Source organism: Serinus canaria, chromosome 4A (assembly GCF_022539315.1).
Source record: "Serinus canaria isolate serCan28SL12 chromosome 4A, serCan2020, whole genome shotgun sequence".
Classification (NCBI taxonomy): domain Eukaryota; kingdom Metazoa; phylum Chordata; class Aves; order Passeriformes; family Fringillidae; genus Serinus; species Serinus canaria.
Window position 1 is genome coordinate 8,498,174 of NC_066318.1, and position 15,342 is coordinate 8,513,515.

At 41.9% G+C, this 15,342-nt stretch overlaps 1 protein-coding gene across 4 annotated transcripts in view; it reads right to left on the reverse strand.

The window, feature by feature from the left end:
- The window catches only part of IL1RAPL2 (interleukin 1 receptor accessory protein like 2), a 338,979-nt gene that overhangs the window by 313,418 nt on the left and 10,219 nt on the right, over window positions 1-15,342 (reverse strand). For all 4 annotated transcript variants that reach the window (XM_009090378.4, XM_050974550.1, XM_050974549.1 and 1 more), the window contains exon 2: window positions 12,896-12,996. In XM_009090378.4, the coding sequence (XP_009088626.1) occupies window positions 12,896-12,977 (82 nt within the window). In that variant the 5' untranslated portion in view covers window positions 12,978-12,996. The remainder of the gene's footprint in view (window positions 1-12,895; window positions 12,997-15,342) is intronic.

The following is a 15,342-nucleotide window of genomic DNA, read 5'->3' on the forward strand; positions in this document are numbered from 1 at the left end:
TGCACTTATATCCACTGCAATGCCTGAGGTGGAAGCAGGAGAGGGACCTGTCAGAGCCTTCCACTGATACCTTGGTTTCCTCCAGCTTGTGCTCTCACACCTCAGCAGCTTGTGGCACACGTCAAATTACACCAACAGGAAAAAAGGGTTCACATTTACAGGCTAAGCACACCCATCAGGTGCTCACTACTCTGCTGTCCAGAGGAGACCTTTCTGCTGCCACCTCGGCAGGACAGAGCGTGGGGGGTTCCTTGCAGCAAGAGCCAGCACAACTGGGCACCACAATAATAATTGTTGTTATAGGCTAAATAAGCAGCTCTGCTGCTTGATCCTGTGGGCTATCAGGTAATTAGCTGCTGAATAACCAAAATCAATGGATGTTTTTGTAGAATCACACTAAATTAGCAGAAGCTTGGCACACAGAGGGGAGAAACAATCACATTGCTTCGCTGTCGTGTTTTCTAATTTCTAGTTTAATTCCACCAAACTCAGTAGCTTTACAGCAGGAAAAAAACTCCACAGCCTAGGGTTACTTGTAAACCCTAGCAAATTACCTTGAAATTTGAAAGCTAAAATGAATATCGCTCTTCCTTTTTCAACATATTCAGTTAAAAGCCCTTCCTGCTTTCAGAACTGCATACACTGCCACTTTGAACAGTTTATGGAATTCCACTGCAACCAAGCTCCTGAAATTTCCCTGGAAATCATGTCACTCAGTGGTTTCCTGTCCTTGCAAACCCCACTTCTCCATTCAAGCCAAATCTATAATCTAGCAAATATTTTCAGATTTCTCTTGCAAAACCTGACTCTTTTACACACATCCTTGGAAAAATCCTTCCTGTTTCTCCCTGTATCACACCTATCCCATGCTCACATCTCTCCATACACCTCCAAGTTACATTCCTACTCACAGCCTTAAACAGCCTGCTTATCTTTAAATGACCTTGGAAACACTGAATCCCATTGGCCCAATAAATATATTCCACTGTTTCTTCAAAGTTTTCAGGTTCAAATATTTGAATTCCACAAAATAATCAGTTTCATTACATTCTGTTCCCTTCAGTGCAGGCTGTGGAAACCATGCATGCTGCCAAGGATTTAACCTAAGCCTACAGCAGGACTTGAAATGAATAGTACTCTACCTCAGGGAGGAACAGCATCATTCAAAACAGTTGCATGCAACTATTAAATTATTCTTTACAAATTACATGTGTTTCTGATCAGCCACTATTTCTACAATACACTAAAACAAAAATGAACCCCAAAAGATCTACCAAAGTGGCTCTGTACCTTACACACACAGAGCAATGCAGAGACTAATCAAGCTGAGGTTGAACCATTCTTTTCAACACCAGCACATACTCTAATAACAGACATCCAATGTATGGGAAATGAAAAACAGAGCAAAGCAGCAACATAAATTACATTGGCTGAAAATGCAACAAAGGGCTTGCAGAGCATCAACAAGGGAAACATTAAATTCTTTCATCAGAAAGAATTCGTCATAGTTCATGACAAAGACATGAAAGCACTGATAGAAAAAGCACCTCTGAACAAAACAGAGCTACACAGGAAACCAAACTCGGACTGTTTGGGAAAGAATGGTTATCCAAGGAAGCCCACTTCTCCCCCAGCCCAGTCTTACTGGTCAAAGCCTCGAGCACAAAAGTCAATACGGTTCGGAATTTGAAGATGGGGTGAGGAAAGTGTCTCACTGCTCACAGTCAAGTGCACTAGTTTAAAGATGGGCTCAGACCTGTTCTGGCAAAAAAGGCTGCCCAGAGTAAGGATGGAGCAGTTCTCCATTCAAGGGGCACGTGGGGTGAGGAGCAGAGGGAAAGCCCACCACTTGAAAACAAAGCCATGCTAATTGTCACCTCAGAGTCTGCCCCACAGCTTTGAAGTGAGGGGAAGCAGGGCTGTCCCCTCCCAGGGCTGTGCAGCCCCAGTGGCACAGGCTGTTGTTTGGGAGGAGGCCACAGTGCCCCTGCTCACCTCCCAGCAGTGTCAGAGCCTCCTCCAGGCCCTGCATTTACCATCTTCCCAGGTGGGTAGTTCCTTATTTGTTATCCATTAACATTTGTAGAACAGACTCAACTTTAAAAAAAGTCTTACTTTGAATTAGCTGTTAACTACCTGCATACAGCAACAACAGAGAGCAAAAAAAATCTATATATATTCCAAATAAAAATTGGGCTCTGGATACATCTCCCCCTCTAGGCAATTATATGGATAAATCAGCTACTGAAGAAATGAAGCAGTTATGCTAAGTCTATTATTGCAATAGAATTTTTCCAGAAACAGTAAATTACTCTGAGTATTTATCATAATCTGTTATCTGCAGGAAAAAAAAAGAAGTGAAAACTAAATAAATTTATGGAAATGCATTTGCCTAATAATATTTACCAAATGACACCATTCCCTCTGCTGCTTGTAGCAAACTCAGTCACAGAGGCTAAGGACAGGTTTGCCTTATTAACACAGCTCTCTGCCTGTGTATTTTAAGTACCTCAGAGCACAGTACCATCTGTGTGTATTCTACTAATGAGCTACTTCTTAGACTGTGGAAGGCTGGCCAGCCAGCCAACACCAATTACTCAGATGGAAACTGCCTAATTTTTAGGCAATTAATGAGCTCCTCTCTCACTTTACATAGATGCTTCCTCTGGTTAATTCTCCTGGCATATTACAGCATATCCTACTCTAAAGAAAGTTTCTCAAAGAAGAAAAGAGTGGAACATGGAACATGGCACAGCCCAGTCCAGCTCCCTAGAGCAGAACCCAAACCCCGTGTGTGGGACAGAAGCTGGAGAAGCACCTGCTGAGACCACCCTGAGCAGGGGCTGCATCCCAGTGCAGCTGAGCCAGGGAACAGGACCTTGAAAAGGAGACAGCTCAAGCACCTCCCTTCCCCCAGAGTGTTTGGGGCACTAAAATACCTCCAATGGCATCCCAAAGACAGACTGGAAGAGCCAGAACCATGCTTACACAGGACACTGATGGTTTTATTCCCTCTCACCTCCCAGCCAGCTGGAAACACCTGACACTGAGTGTCACCAAATGCTGCACAGCTCCACAGCTGGGAATCACCACCCATGGATGCTGATGCTCACAAATCCCTGGACACTTGGCAAGAGGACTGACTGCTCCCATCTCTTCCTTTATCTTTCCCTTATCTCTATCCCTTATGTTTGATGTGATTTTAAACAGTGGGTCTTAAGGGGCTTTTAGATTATGCAAAAATAGAATTCCCTCTTCTGCCATTAAGAAAATATTTCTTAATAATCTATACAAAGTTTAAAGAGATCAAAATTACCTTTTACAGCTCCCTGTTGGAAAGTTCCAAAGTAAAGCATGGAAAGAGCATTAAATTATCTAAGTAACTACACTGATAATGCACAACTTTCATGTGCCGAACAAAACTATTAAAGGAGACCTGATTGTTGTAAGTATATTACATGTTATCATTCTGAAAGGGCAACCCTGTGTGCAGGAAAGGATGCTCTTGTCTTGCATAAATCTGAAAAACATGCCAAGTGCAGCTGTGAAAATACTCTAGAGGACAGCTTTACCCAGCAGCCCCCAGCAAAACCAAACCACTTCCCTTTCTTAAGGATGATCATATCTACCCACCAATGAGAGACTTCATGGAACATTTCAACTGTGGGTGACATTACCAAGCCATTCTACAATCACATTGTGGAAGTTGTATTATCTAAGTTCTCATTAATGACTTACCAGCATTTTACTTCTGGGAGAAAAAAAGGATATTTTTTCAAAAGACAACTAATTACTGCAGCTCATCAGGAGTCCTCCTTACTACAACATGAAGCAAGTTGATGATGCATTCTGCAAGTGACTTCATACAACAACATTCTGAAAAACCAACTGTTCACATGGGATCTGTATTCTTTAGAGACAACCATCAATTACAGCTCTTCATGAAGGACAGCAAATGGAACAGCTCATTTGTAGACACTGCTAAAATGGGATTTAATAATGAACCTTTCTTCCTCAATAGAGCTGTCTCCCCATGTAAAGTCCACAACAGTTGCAGCCAGGCATCCCAGGTCAGTGGATTTAGGTTTTATCTCTCATGCAGTAAGTCAGAGGTATGTTGGACAGTTGGAACAAAACCCTTTGCAATAAGTACTGACTGATAAAGAGCAAATTTAATCATCCAATGCAGATGAAAAAATCATAACGCTGTAAATAATATGATGTAAAGTCACAGCAAATAGGAATTATGTTGACCTATATCAGAAGTCAGCCAAAAAGCTTCAGCTTTCAATCTGCTCCAATAAAGCTGAAACACTCCACTCCTAAGTGCATTTCCACTGTAGTCCCCAATTTCCCTAAAATTACACATGTCATTTTGAATGGAAATACTATATCCTATGTGTCATCAGTGATACACATCCTAATTTCCTTCCTTATGTCTAAGCCCACACCATTATTCACACCTCTCTGCCTTTATATAATAGGGCAAGATTTTCAAGGTCACAACAAAAACAAATAATGCATTCAAGAGCTTCAACTTTTAATAATTTCTTTCTTGGCTTAAGTTTCAAACTTTCTTTTCTAAACCACAAGTACCAGAATAAGCAAGTGTTTCAGAAACATCTGAAAGTTAGTTAATTTTCTCAGCAAAACAGATTCTGCAACAGGAGCCTGCAACAAGGGAGGAAGAGGCAGATGCTGAAGGAGGCTCTTTACCAGGGAGGACTTCCAGAGAGCAATGCTGATGGCCACAGATCCACCCCAGCACGAAGCCAAGGAAGCCTGCAGGATCACCTGGCTCCACAAAAGTGCTCCCATTCTCTGTTTTCATACCTCCTCTGCAGTAAACCTGAGGGATGTGACACAGGAAGATGCTTCAGGGAATCCCACAAAGAGTGGAGATCTGACCACTCTGTGTTCATCCTCCAGCTTCTTCTTCTGACACCCACCTGAAGGATGACAAAGTGCTGCTGCTCAGCTCCAGGGGTAGAGAGCCTGGGAATCACCCTGCCTTTGAGCCACATTCCAGCACTTTTCCATTGATTATTAAATGTAACAGTCTCAGGGAATTTATCGCTCAAAATGAAATTGTGTCACTGGAAAAGAAATTCTGATGAGCTCTATTCTGTAGAATGTGATTATATTTCTGCATTTTATCAATAACTCAAGGACATCAATGATTGTATCTCACATTAAACCTCTCCTTCCAAGCCTACCCAGACATATATTTTTCTGAGCATGTAAGACAGCATAAGGGTGCATGAAGTGGCTCTGCACATTGATCCAAGTAAGGATCAGAGGGTGCATCAAGAGTGCCAGTGAAACAAAACCATAATGCTTAAATTCAAGAACAAACAATTCTCACTGTCTTGTAAAAAATCTCATCTGTTATATTAATATCAGTCTTCACAAATAATGAGTCAATTCTATCTTCAACATACCAGAAAAGTAAATTCCAAAGATTAAAAAATAAATAAAATCTTTAAAAAAATCTGTGAAACAACTTTGGCCTCAAATTTTATGCATATTTGTACAGTGTGATGAAAGGACCTTCATTTCTTTAAATAAACATGAACATCTGGTTAGACTATACACTGAGGTGTCCTTGGACAAAGGTGTTTTAGGCTACTCACTCATCTGAGGACAGAACTGCAGTTCCTGGTACTGCTGAAAATCTAAGGGCAGCTACTTGGTGAGCACAGATGGAGCCCAGAGTGGCTCGAGTGCAGCTGAGCCTGCAGAGTCCCAGCAGCTGAGGAGCAGCAAGTGATCTTTAGGTCAGAGCAGCAAACAGGCACAGAGGCCTCTTTAAACTTGGTTCCCCAAGGGATGTGATTGGCACCTCCTGGGCTTGAGGTTCCTCAGGCATTCCATATGTCATTTTACAGTGTTAAGTGGTTCTTCCTCTTCTTGTGCCCCCACTCCTCACTGGAAGAACAGCCAATAGCCAATAGTATACACAACAGACTTGTAATATTCAAAGGCAAAAGCTCTAAGCCTAAAATTAGTGCACAAAACCTGGTATAACCAAATATCTCTCCTCCTTTTCCTCTTCCATTTCTAGCTGACACATTTTTCTATCTTCAACTGAAAAAAATAACAGAAATCAAAGAAGCTTTTCTCTATCCCATGTATCCAAGGACATAGAAGCACATTTTATGCACATGCTTATTTAGCTTCATTTTTTTTTTTTTAGAAGACAGGACTGCTTTCCCTGTCCTTGCCTAAGGCATTAGTAACACAACAAAACAGAGGGAAACATTTAATTTATGTGTTATTCCCTGCATCACTTTCAGTGTGCTGGGCAACCTTAATACAGTTTTCTCTCTTGCTGATTTTATACCATCTGTAAAATGGGAATAACTATGAAGCAATCATTAGAGACAAAAAGCACTCACATGAAATACCATGATAGCAGATGTTTTCAGTAAACATCAAACAGTCCCATCAAACTTTAAAAAACACTGCCCAGGTAAAAAAGTAAAATTAGAACATGGAAAGTCAAAAAAAATAATACTACCATCATGCTTCAAGCCCTAAAAACATTTGAACTGTGCACATGGTTACTGGAGATCTAAACACCAGCACATCCCCCAGACACATGCAAGAGTGACACCCAAAATACTGTACTTGAAAACATAAGAAATTAATTTGGGAACTTCAGACTTTCCCTTTGTGATTTACTTCAGCTTGAAACAATTTAACTGTGTTCATTTATTTTATTCAAATACAAAAGGCTTCCCTTTTGGGAAGGAATCTTGCTTTAATATTTAAGTAACAGCTCAATATTTTAATTGCTTGAATTATATATGAACCCAATGTGTACAATAGCTAAAAATTTGAATGCTTAACTAAGTTCAAAATTTAAACCCTGTCAAGCTGAGGTCACTAAACAAACCCCCAAACTTCTGGCAGATTATTTATTTCCCTTCTTGTTCCTCTGTGTCCCTTCCTCCCCACCTGCACACAGACTGTACAAATGCTGCCAGCTGTCCTCCAGACAGGTCTGTCCAGCTGCAATGCCATTTTCTGTCTAGAGGAGCAGAAGCTTAGGCTGAGACCCCTGCAATGAGGTGCAAGCAGAGTTTCAGAGCTGACTTGCTGGCAGCCCCCCGAGACCTGGCTGAGCACAGGAGCCCAGCTCCTTGCTTCCCACTGATCCAAACAGAACAGATGGAGAGCAGCCACGAACCCGTGAGCAGACACAGCTGATGCAGGAGAGGCTGTACTTCCCTGCACTGATGACAGCTTAGAACAGCAGTGATTCTGACTTTGTTTGCTGGAGCTGTGAATAACTTAACATCTTCTGGGAAAAGTAAGAGATCAGCATGCACTGATGAGCGCTGCCAAGCTCCCGTCTCCTCTGCCTGCACAGTATTTGCAGGCAGCAAAAGTCAAAAGCCTCTTTTGCATCGCTCCTAGCTCAGACACAGGAGGGCTCACGGCCATGAATTTTACATCAGGGTCAGAAGTCAGCTCTTCAGGCAGATGCAACTGCAAACTAAAGCAAATGGCAAGTGTGAGCACACATCCAGCAGCTCCTCTGGCCCACTCCCGCAGGAGCAGTGGACTTCAGAGTTAGGCTCATCTAGAATATCCCACTCCAGGCACAAATCCATGAGTTATCTCTGAATTACAAAACACCTCCACTTCTGTGTACGCCACAGTTTCTGTGGCCAAAGTGGTCAGGCAGCACAGGAAGATTGATCTTCACAGAAGGGAGCAGACAGAAATCATAGGCACAAGCAGTGACAACTGCAGGAAAGTGAAGGTCTCTGAAACATCTACAGCAGACCAGAGTAAGTCAGCTGCATGACATTTAAAAGACACAAAATATCAAGGCAATAGGTTTGAAATTAATGTGTTAAAAGGCACTTCAATATCAAAGAGAATTTAAGACAATTTGGCTATGTCCATACAGAGCAAGGCCCAGTGCCAAGTCAAGCCTTCTCTCTCCCAAGTCAATGGTGATAAAGTCAGAGGCAGGTGAAGGGTGACAAGGTGGGTGGAGGATCAGAGATACACTTGCTCCTATGCCATGAATGCCTTTTGAATGCCCCCAAGGTAAACTAGGAGGAGAAGGAAGGCTGGAATCCCACAGCAAGTCCATCTGACAGAAGAGAGGAGAAGACATGACTGTAGCTTGGGGGACCTACCCATGCTTTGGGATGTAAGAAATCCTGTTGAATTCAGTTCAGCCTTGCTCCCCAAAAGCACTCTGGGGAAGGTTCAGCTAATAGTGAGGTGCAAGGTGGGTGCCATAACAGAGGACAGGTTGCACAGCTGGCTGTGGTCACCCCGTGTATGTGGCAGTGGCTGGCGAGGCGCACGGACACTGCGAGGTGAGAAAGCTGCTTGGGCAAAGGGACACGTGCACAGGGACACCGTGGAGGCAGGCAGCCTGTGCCTGCTTGGTTTGGTTCAGTTTAGAACTAAGAATGTTTACTGCAACAAGCCAAGCCTATTTCCTTCAGAGCAAGCAGGAAGGAGGTCTGTCTTTGCTCCCCATTGCTACACCGTGCCAAACCTGAGCCAGCCAAGCTGGGTTAACCTGGAGAAAGGCTCCTAAATGCCCTGCAGCCTCACAGAAACCTTGGGGATGTCTGCCCCTGCTCCTCCACACAAGGCTGGCATGCCCTCCAGAGCCCTAGTATGCTCAGATGGATATTTCAGCTCAGCAAATAATATAGCAAAAATAAATGTCATCAATTATTCACTAATGGAATTATGTCTAGTAAGTCAAACAGAATCTATACTGTGAAAAATCTTTTGCTTAAAAAATGCAATGATTTTAAATTGGTATTATACTCCCTGCTATGATTTTTCAAAGCACTGTATATACAAGGGCTTTGGGAAAAGAAGTCACTTAATCCGATTAAAAGGAAATCACCTATCAGCTGGGAACCTAGCAACTCCCACACCTTCAATCATTTGCATAACCTCCACCTGTAAAATACCCTTCCTAGGATATTGCTAAAGCTTCAGCCCCCACATTTGCTGTTTGCTCAGTTTTACTTCTTTAAGCAGGCAAAAAAGGATGACCTGCAGTTTTCAAAAATGCTTCTCAACATTAAGAAATGCCCGTGAAACTTAAGTCAACATTACACTCACACAGATGCTTGAGGCAAACTATTCTGTTCCCACCACAAACAGCAATCTTTACTCTGTAGACATGACAGATTTCTTCTGGAGCATTGGGAAGTTGCTGCCTCCAAAGAAGAATCTGATGAGCATAATTAAATTAGCTTATCCATTTAAATTATTTTGGCATCACATCTCAAGTGAGAAGCAGCCAAATTTGTCATGCTACACGTTTCTGTGTCATTTTTGCGGTGTTGCAGGGTACTCTAAATCTATTTGTAGTCTTCATCTGTATCCCTGCTTCTCTTTTCCAAATAGGAAATATGGACTCCTAAATCTTTAACAAAGGGCAAGTAAAGGACATGAGGAAAAAAAAAAATCTTTCAGTTCTGTTTTTCTAGTCCCTTCCATGAGGATTTGTTTCTTCAGCAAACTACAGTTCTGTGCTTGCAGCTGGAGCACCATTTCATCACCTTCTGTTTAACATCTTACATCTCCCACTCCTGACCCCTCTTTAATGACTCTTGCCTGTCCAGCCTCTCTTACTGCCTGTACTTGCTGTCTGGAGCCCTCATCCTCAACTTTCTCCCCTTGGGTTTCCATTCCTTGACTTTGAAGGAGAATTTCTGCACCAGCCTGTGAAGATGCTTTCCTAGCCAAACCTTTCCTCTCTTTAAGGCAACTCCAGTTTCACCTTTAAAGCCCTTCTGGACACTCTGACCCACTCCTGACTGCCTTGGTTGCGTGATGACTTTGTATTACCTGACCACAACACCTCACCTTCTCCTTCCTCCTCTTCAAGTCAGCTCTCTTTAGATCCTCCCTCCCCCTTAAACAAGATATATTCCATTATGTGATATTACACACATGCCAGTCAGCTCCATAATTGCTCTTGTACTTGACACTAATCACAATTCTGGCCATTCATGCAATAATTCTAGGCATTGCTTAGAAGAAATGCCAGTCTACATAAGTCAGCAAAGACACCAATTTGCTGGTTTATTGTTCTAGTAGCCCAAATCTGTCTTTTTCATCAGTGTCAGCACCTTTCGTGCACTGCTTCACACTGCTCTACATAAGTGTCTGCACAATTTCCCTTCCCCTTTTAAGGATGCTCACCAAGCACAGACATCCCCACACCAGCAGCCAGCAAGACCCATCCAGACACTGCTGCAGAGCATCCTTTGGGCCCTTCATCCACTCCCCCAGCTCAGCTCTAATCTACAGCTAAAACACTATTCCTGCCTCCAGTTTACACTGCAGTGCAGCTGCCCACAAATAACCATTACATTCACTTCCCCTCTCCACTCTCCTTCATCAAGACATCAGTGTAAAAAAACAAACAAACAAACAAAAAACCCTCTGAACTCCAGCACCAGCCTGTTAGAGCTACTGTCACCCTCTGGAAAATATGCTGACATTGTTTCTTTGTGCATTTGCCTGTCTGCATCCACCCACTGCCCCTGGTGGGATCAGTGTCCCTGGTCTTCCACTAATACTATACCAACAGTTAAGGTTCAGAAGTTGCTGGGACATCTCTCTTCACAACACTGAACATTTAGTGAAGCCCCAAGCAATCAAACAACAGTTCTTCAAATGTAAAGACCTTTCGGAAAAGGAGTCAAATTATTAGTTTTACTCCTAGTGCTGATAGCACAGGAACAGAAAATTATTTCACACATAATGCAGTGGAAAAAGCACAAAAAAAGAAATCAGTAGTTTGGTCCATGCAGCAGCCAGAACAAGTATTAAGGGTGAAAGCCAACTACATGATTATGTACTTGCAAAGAAACTACAATTTTACGTTATGTGCATTTTTTTCCTCTTCATCTTATTCTTAACACATACTGCCACAATCAGATGAAATGAAAAAGAACCACCTATTCACTAGTGGGTTATATTTAGCAAGAGGCAGTCTAACATATTAAAGCATTTTTCCCACCAGTACTGAACTTAAATTGACACTGTCAACAGCTGCTATAACCACAAGAGTCAAAGTTCTGCAGAGTCAAAGAAAGCAGATTTTTAAAATGTAAATCTAATTAAAGGTAAACTACCAGCTGAACAATGCTACAGGCACCAGCATGTCAGTTCTACAGTTGTGTGCTCCTGGCAAAGGCATTGCACAGACCCTTGCTTGCAGCCAGGTCATCAGTGAACAGAGGCTGTTCAGGTACCCTGACTGTGGATCTCACCCAGGGATTCCATCCAGGCCAGTGACAGCAGTCTTGAGGAACAGGAACACCATCACCCTTAGCAGAGCTCAGACCAAGACTCCACTATAGCCAAACCCCCAATATCCATGAGTGCTCTCACAGCACAAACTGAGCTCTGGGCACAACAACCACAACAAAAGGCTAGAGGCTGGTTTTGTTTGGCAACCTCCACTTACAGTTTCCATCCCAGCAGAAAGAACTCAGCCCAGCATCTGGCAGTCCCCAGAGCAACACTTCTCAGCCTGGGATGTAATTCTTTTTAAAAGACAGCCCAAAAATTTTCTCCTCTCTTCTCAAGCAATGCAGAAATTAAACTTAACACAAGCCACACCAACTGAAGCCAGTAATTTCTGTTTGTACCTGCACTGCTGAAAATACTGAAGACCTTGAGGACAACAGGATCAGTGGAAGCCTCACACATGTAAGCACAGCACACAAAGAGTATGGAAAAACAACAGGCCATCAAAAGTTTCAAAGTGCAACATTTACCCTTACCCACAGCCCAGGCTGCAGCAGGCTGACACCCCTGTGCAGCACTGCAGCTGACCTAATTGTCTGCCCAATGTCTCCTCAACTCACAGCTTACTTTGTTGTCATCTTGTTGCAAATCTTCCATACCTTCTCGGTAATGTCTCATGGGCAACTCCTTGCAGCTCTGACTCCTTCCTCCTCACAGCCCAGCCAACAAACTCCAACTCCCTCCTCACCCAGCCAACCCCTCTTTTATAGCACTCATCCTTATTGGACACAGCTGTGGCCTGTTAAGGGCAGGCCTGTTCCCAATCTTTGGTGATTAGCACAGCTGCAACTCCTCAGGGGTGAGATTACCTTCCGCACTATCTTTATTTTTTTACATTCTATCCCCCCACATTGCTTGAGAAATACAAACAAACAGTCTCATGAAGTCACTTCTAGGACAGGGCAAAGCTGCATGGAGTAGACATCACTTCAGGCTCAAGTACAGATAACCATTATCCAGAGGAGCTGTCTACCCTGGAAGGAGAGATTCTAATGCTTCTTGGAAGAGTTTTGTTACTACAAGAAGGCTTGAAAAGCAGATGTACACATGAACCAACTCCTACTCTCTTTCACTGACAGAATAATCAGAGATTGTTACTCAGGAGATCTCTTCCCAGTTAACCCTATATATGATCACATATCAGACCAGCATAACATTTTCAAAGATGACCTTTCAACTTACAAAAAAATCATCCAGACCTAAAACTTACCACAGACCACATCCACAGTAAAGAAAATTCCTGTGAATTGGCATTGTGGCATTGAACAATGCCAATTCACAGGAATTAGAACAATGCCACAATGCCAAGTCATTATTATCTTTGTTATATCACTGGTTGAAGTTTCAACCCAATCAACATTTTCTTTTTTCATCAAAAAAAAAAAAAAAAAGAAAACATAAGGACACTTTCAAACAGCTTTCATTTACTAAGCAAACCATACCAGTTATGACTTTTTTTTTTTTTGGCAGAACAGAACAAGTAGTACATATGCAAAATAAAATGCAGCCATCTAAAAATGCTTGATTGCATGAGCATGAGGTCCAGATCCTAAAGCAAAAATAATTTTCTGTGACTTACCAGAATTTCTCTTTGACACGAGCTTCAAATTCATGCTGACTACAGTACAGATCACAAGAACCAAGAAAACAAGAGGCTTCATCTTTCACTTTCTGTGGCAGCTGAAATGTAAACATAGTACAAAGTCTGAATCACAGCTTTTCACTACAACAAAGCAGCAGCTACAGTTAAACATTTCTCAAAGAACCACAACAGGGCAATGGCTTAATGTAACAACTTCTCAGCTTATGTTTAGGCTGGACTAGGAAAACATAACAGTTCAAAGTAACCATGTATGAACGAATTACCTCTTACTATCACACAAAAGGCTTGGGTTTTTTTAAATGACACCTCAAAAATATCATTTTGTTTTCAAAGAAAAAAAATCACAAGATGTGACAGATTATTTGAAGTAGTATGGGTCTAATCTGACAGATTTTTGTGTGTTATTTATTTTGTATGTTATGGGCAACCCTGATGGTTGTAATTAACTTTGTCTCATCCAAACAGGCCACACACTTACACAAAAAAAAAAAATCATATTATTCAGGAAAAGAATAGGTCATTCATACAATCTCTCTTAGCAACCTTACTTTCCCACTGGTGGCACTCTAAAAGCTCCTACAATGCCTACAGTTGCCTCCAATTAATGCTATTCCAGAAGTTTCTCCTACACAACAAGGTAAAGAAAGGTGAACAAAACTCAGAAATCAATGAATGCAGGTCTCAGGACTCTCACCTGTGAAGTTTACTACTTACTTTATGCTATGTACATTGAAAAAAAAAGGGGAAAATCTAGTTTAGAATTTTATTTTTAATTTTATATAATTAGTGGAACTAATCCTGTTTTCATTTACAAATACCAAATATTCAAGAAAAAGATAGCAAAAGCAAACTGAGGCTCCTTCTCTGCACTCAAAACCAGGTAGAAATCTGAATTCATCTAAGCCCATCTCTCTCAAAGACAGATGCTTAACTATAAGCTAGAGTCCTCAAACACATGCTTAGCTTGAAGTCATGGCCCTTAAGTGGCCTGATACATTTAAACTCCAGGAATTCATCTCTGTACAAGATACAGACTTTAGATCAGGATCCTTATTATCAGAAAAAGCTGGCAGCCATCTAAATCACTGAAGTTATTATTTGCACCAAAAGATTCAGCACACATTTTAGAGCAGTTTCAATTAAACAGAAATGCACAAAACTACCAGCGTTAGCAGTCAAAACTGAGGCCAGTGGACAGAATCCTCCCATAAATGCTGTAACACCTCTGCCCACCCAGCTCACTCAGAGGTCCCAAACCCCCAAACCCAGAAGGTGCCCAGACCCCTCCAGCTCTGAGCCTTTACCCAACATGAAAAAGCAGCAAGAGGTTGCAAAGTCCTGCTGTTCACTGACTCTTATTCAGTTTAATTTGAGTTTATTACATCAAAAATTCTTTCCTTGTAATTTTATTACTGGCCTGTCATTGTGTGAAGAAAATCTAAGTAACCCTGTGTAATCTTTTACACTACAGGAACTGTGCTGCTATTCAATTATTTCAAAATTACCACTTTAAACTGAAGTTCTCTTCCTCTCACCTTACCGTACTACAATCTATAAACAGGCAGTGGATTTTTTCCCCCTCTCTGAATTCTATGGCAGTTTATGCCTATTGTTCCTCACAGTAACAATGCTAAGGCATTTGCAAGAAAAAATATTCACTGAAGGCTGTCTGACAGTGGTTAATGACAGAATTAGCATTCACTCTTCCTTGACCTCTCCTTGGAGTAACACAATCCTGAAACCAGTAAGGCCATCTTGACAAGAGAGCTTAAAAAAAGTAATTGAACTAAATCTTTTGACAGATAATTGTAATGATGATGTTATGCTAGAATGATTTTCAAGTATAGCGTTGCAAATTAGTTTCTCCACTTTTCCCCCCTCAGTAATTATAGCTGAAATATGGAATTCCTAGGTCCTTTTTCATGTGGGTCTGTACATCTCCACCCCAAACAGGCTAGGCTGCATTAAATACATTTAAAAATTCAAAGCAAGTTCTGCCAACCAATATTAATGCTAGGCAGAGCAGAAAATTCTTGGTTCTGTCAGCATTGATAGGAGTTGTACTTTTTGAAGCCCTATCCTCACCAAGGCAGTCAGTCTCTGTGCCTCCACAAATCAGGAAAATAGAGCAGTAAAAGGGCAAGAAACCACAGCACCACCCAGTCATTCATAATCAAGCCCAAAGACCTCAGCTTGTCACATCCAACAACTCCACTGTGGCTGGCATGAAAATACACATCAGAGTCTGAGGGGTCACCTCCACCATGGCAGAGATTCCAGAGGAAGTGGGATCAGTCTCACCAGAGTGACCAGGGGGTCAGCAGGGGTCTGTCCTGAGACAGCAGACAGGCTGCTCAAAGTGCCCTATCAGAGATTACTGTCTTTAAACATTCAAGTTAACAAAGAACACAAGACACAAAATA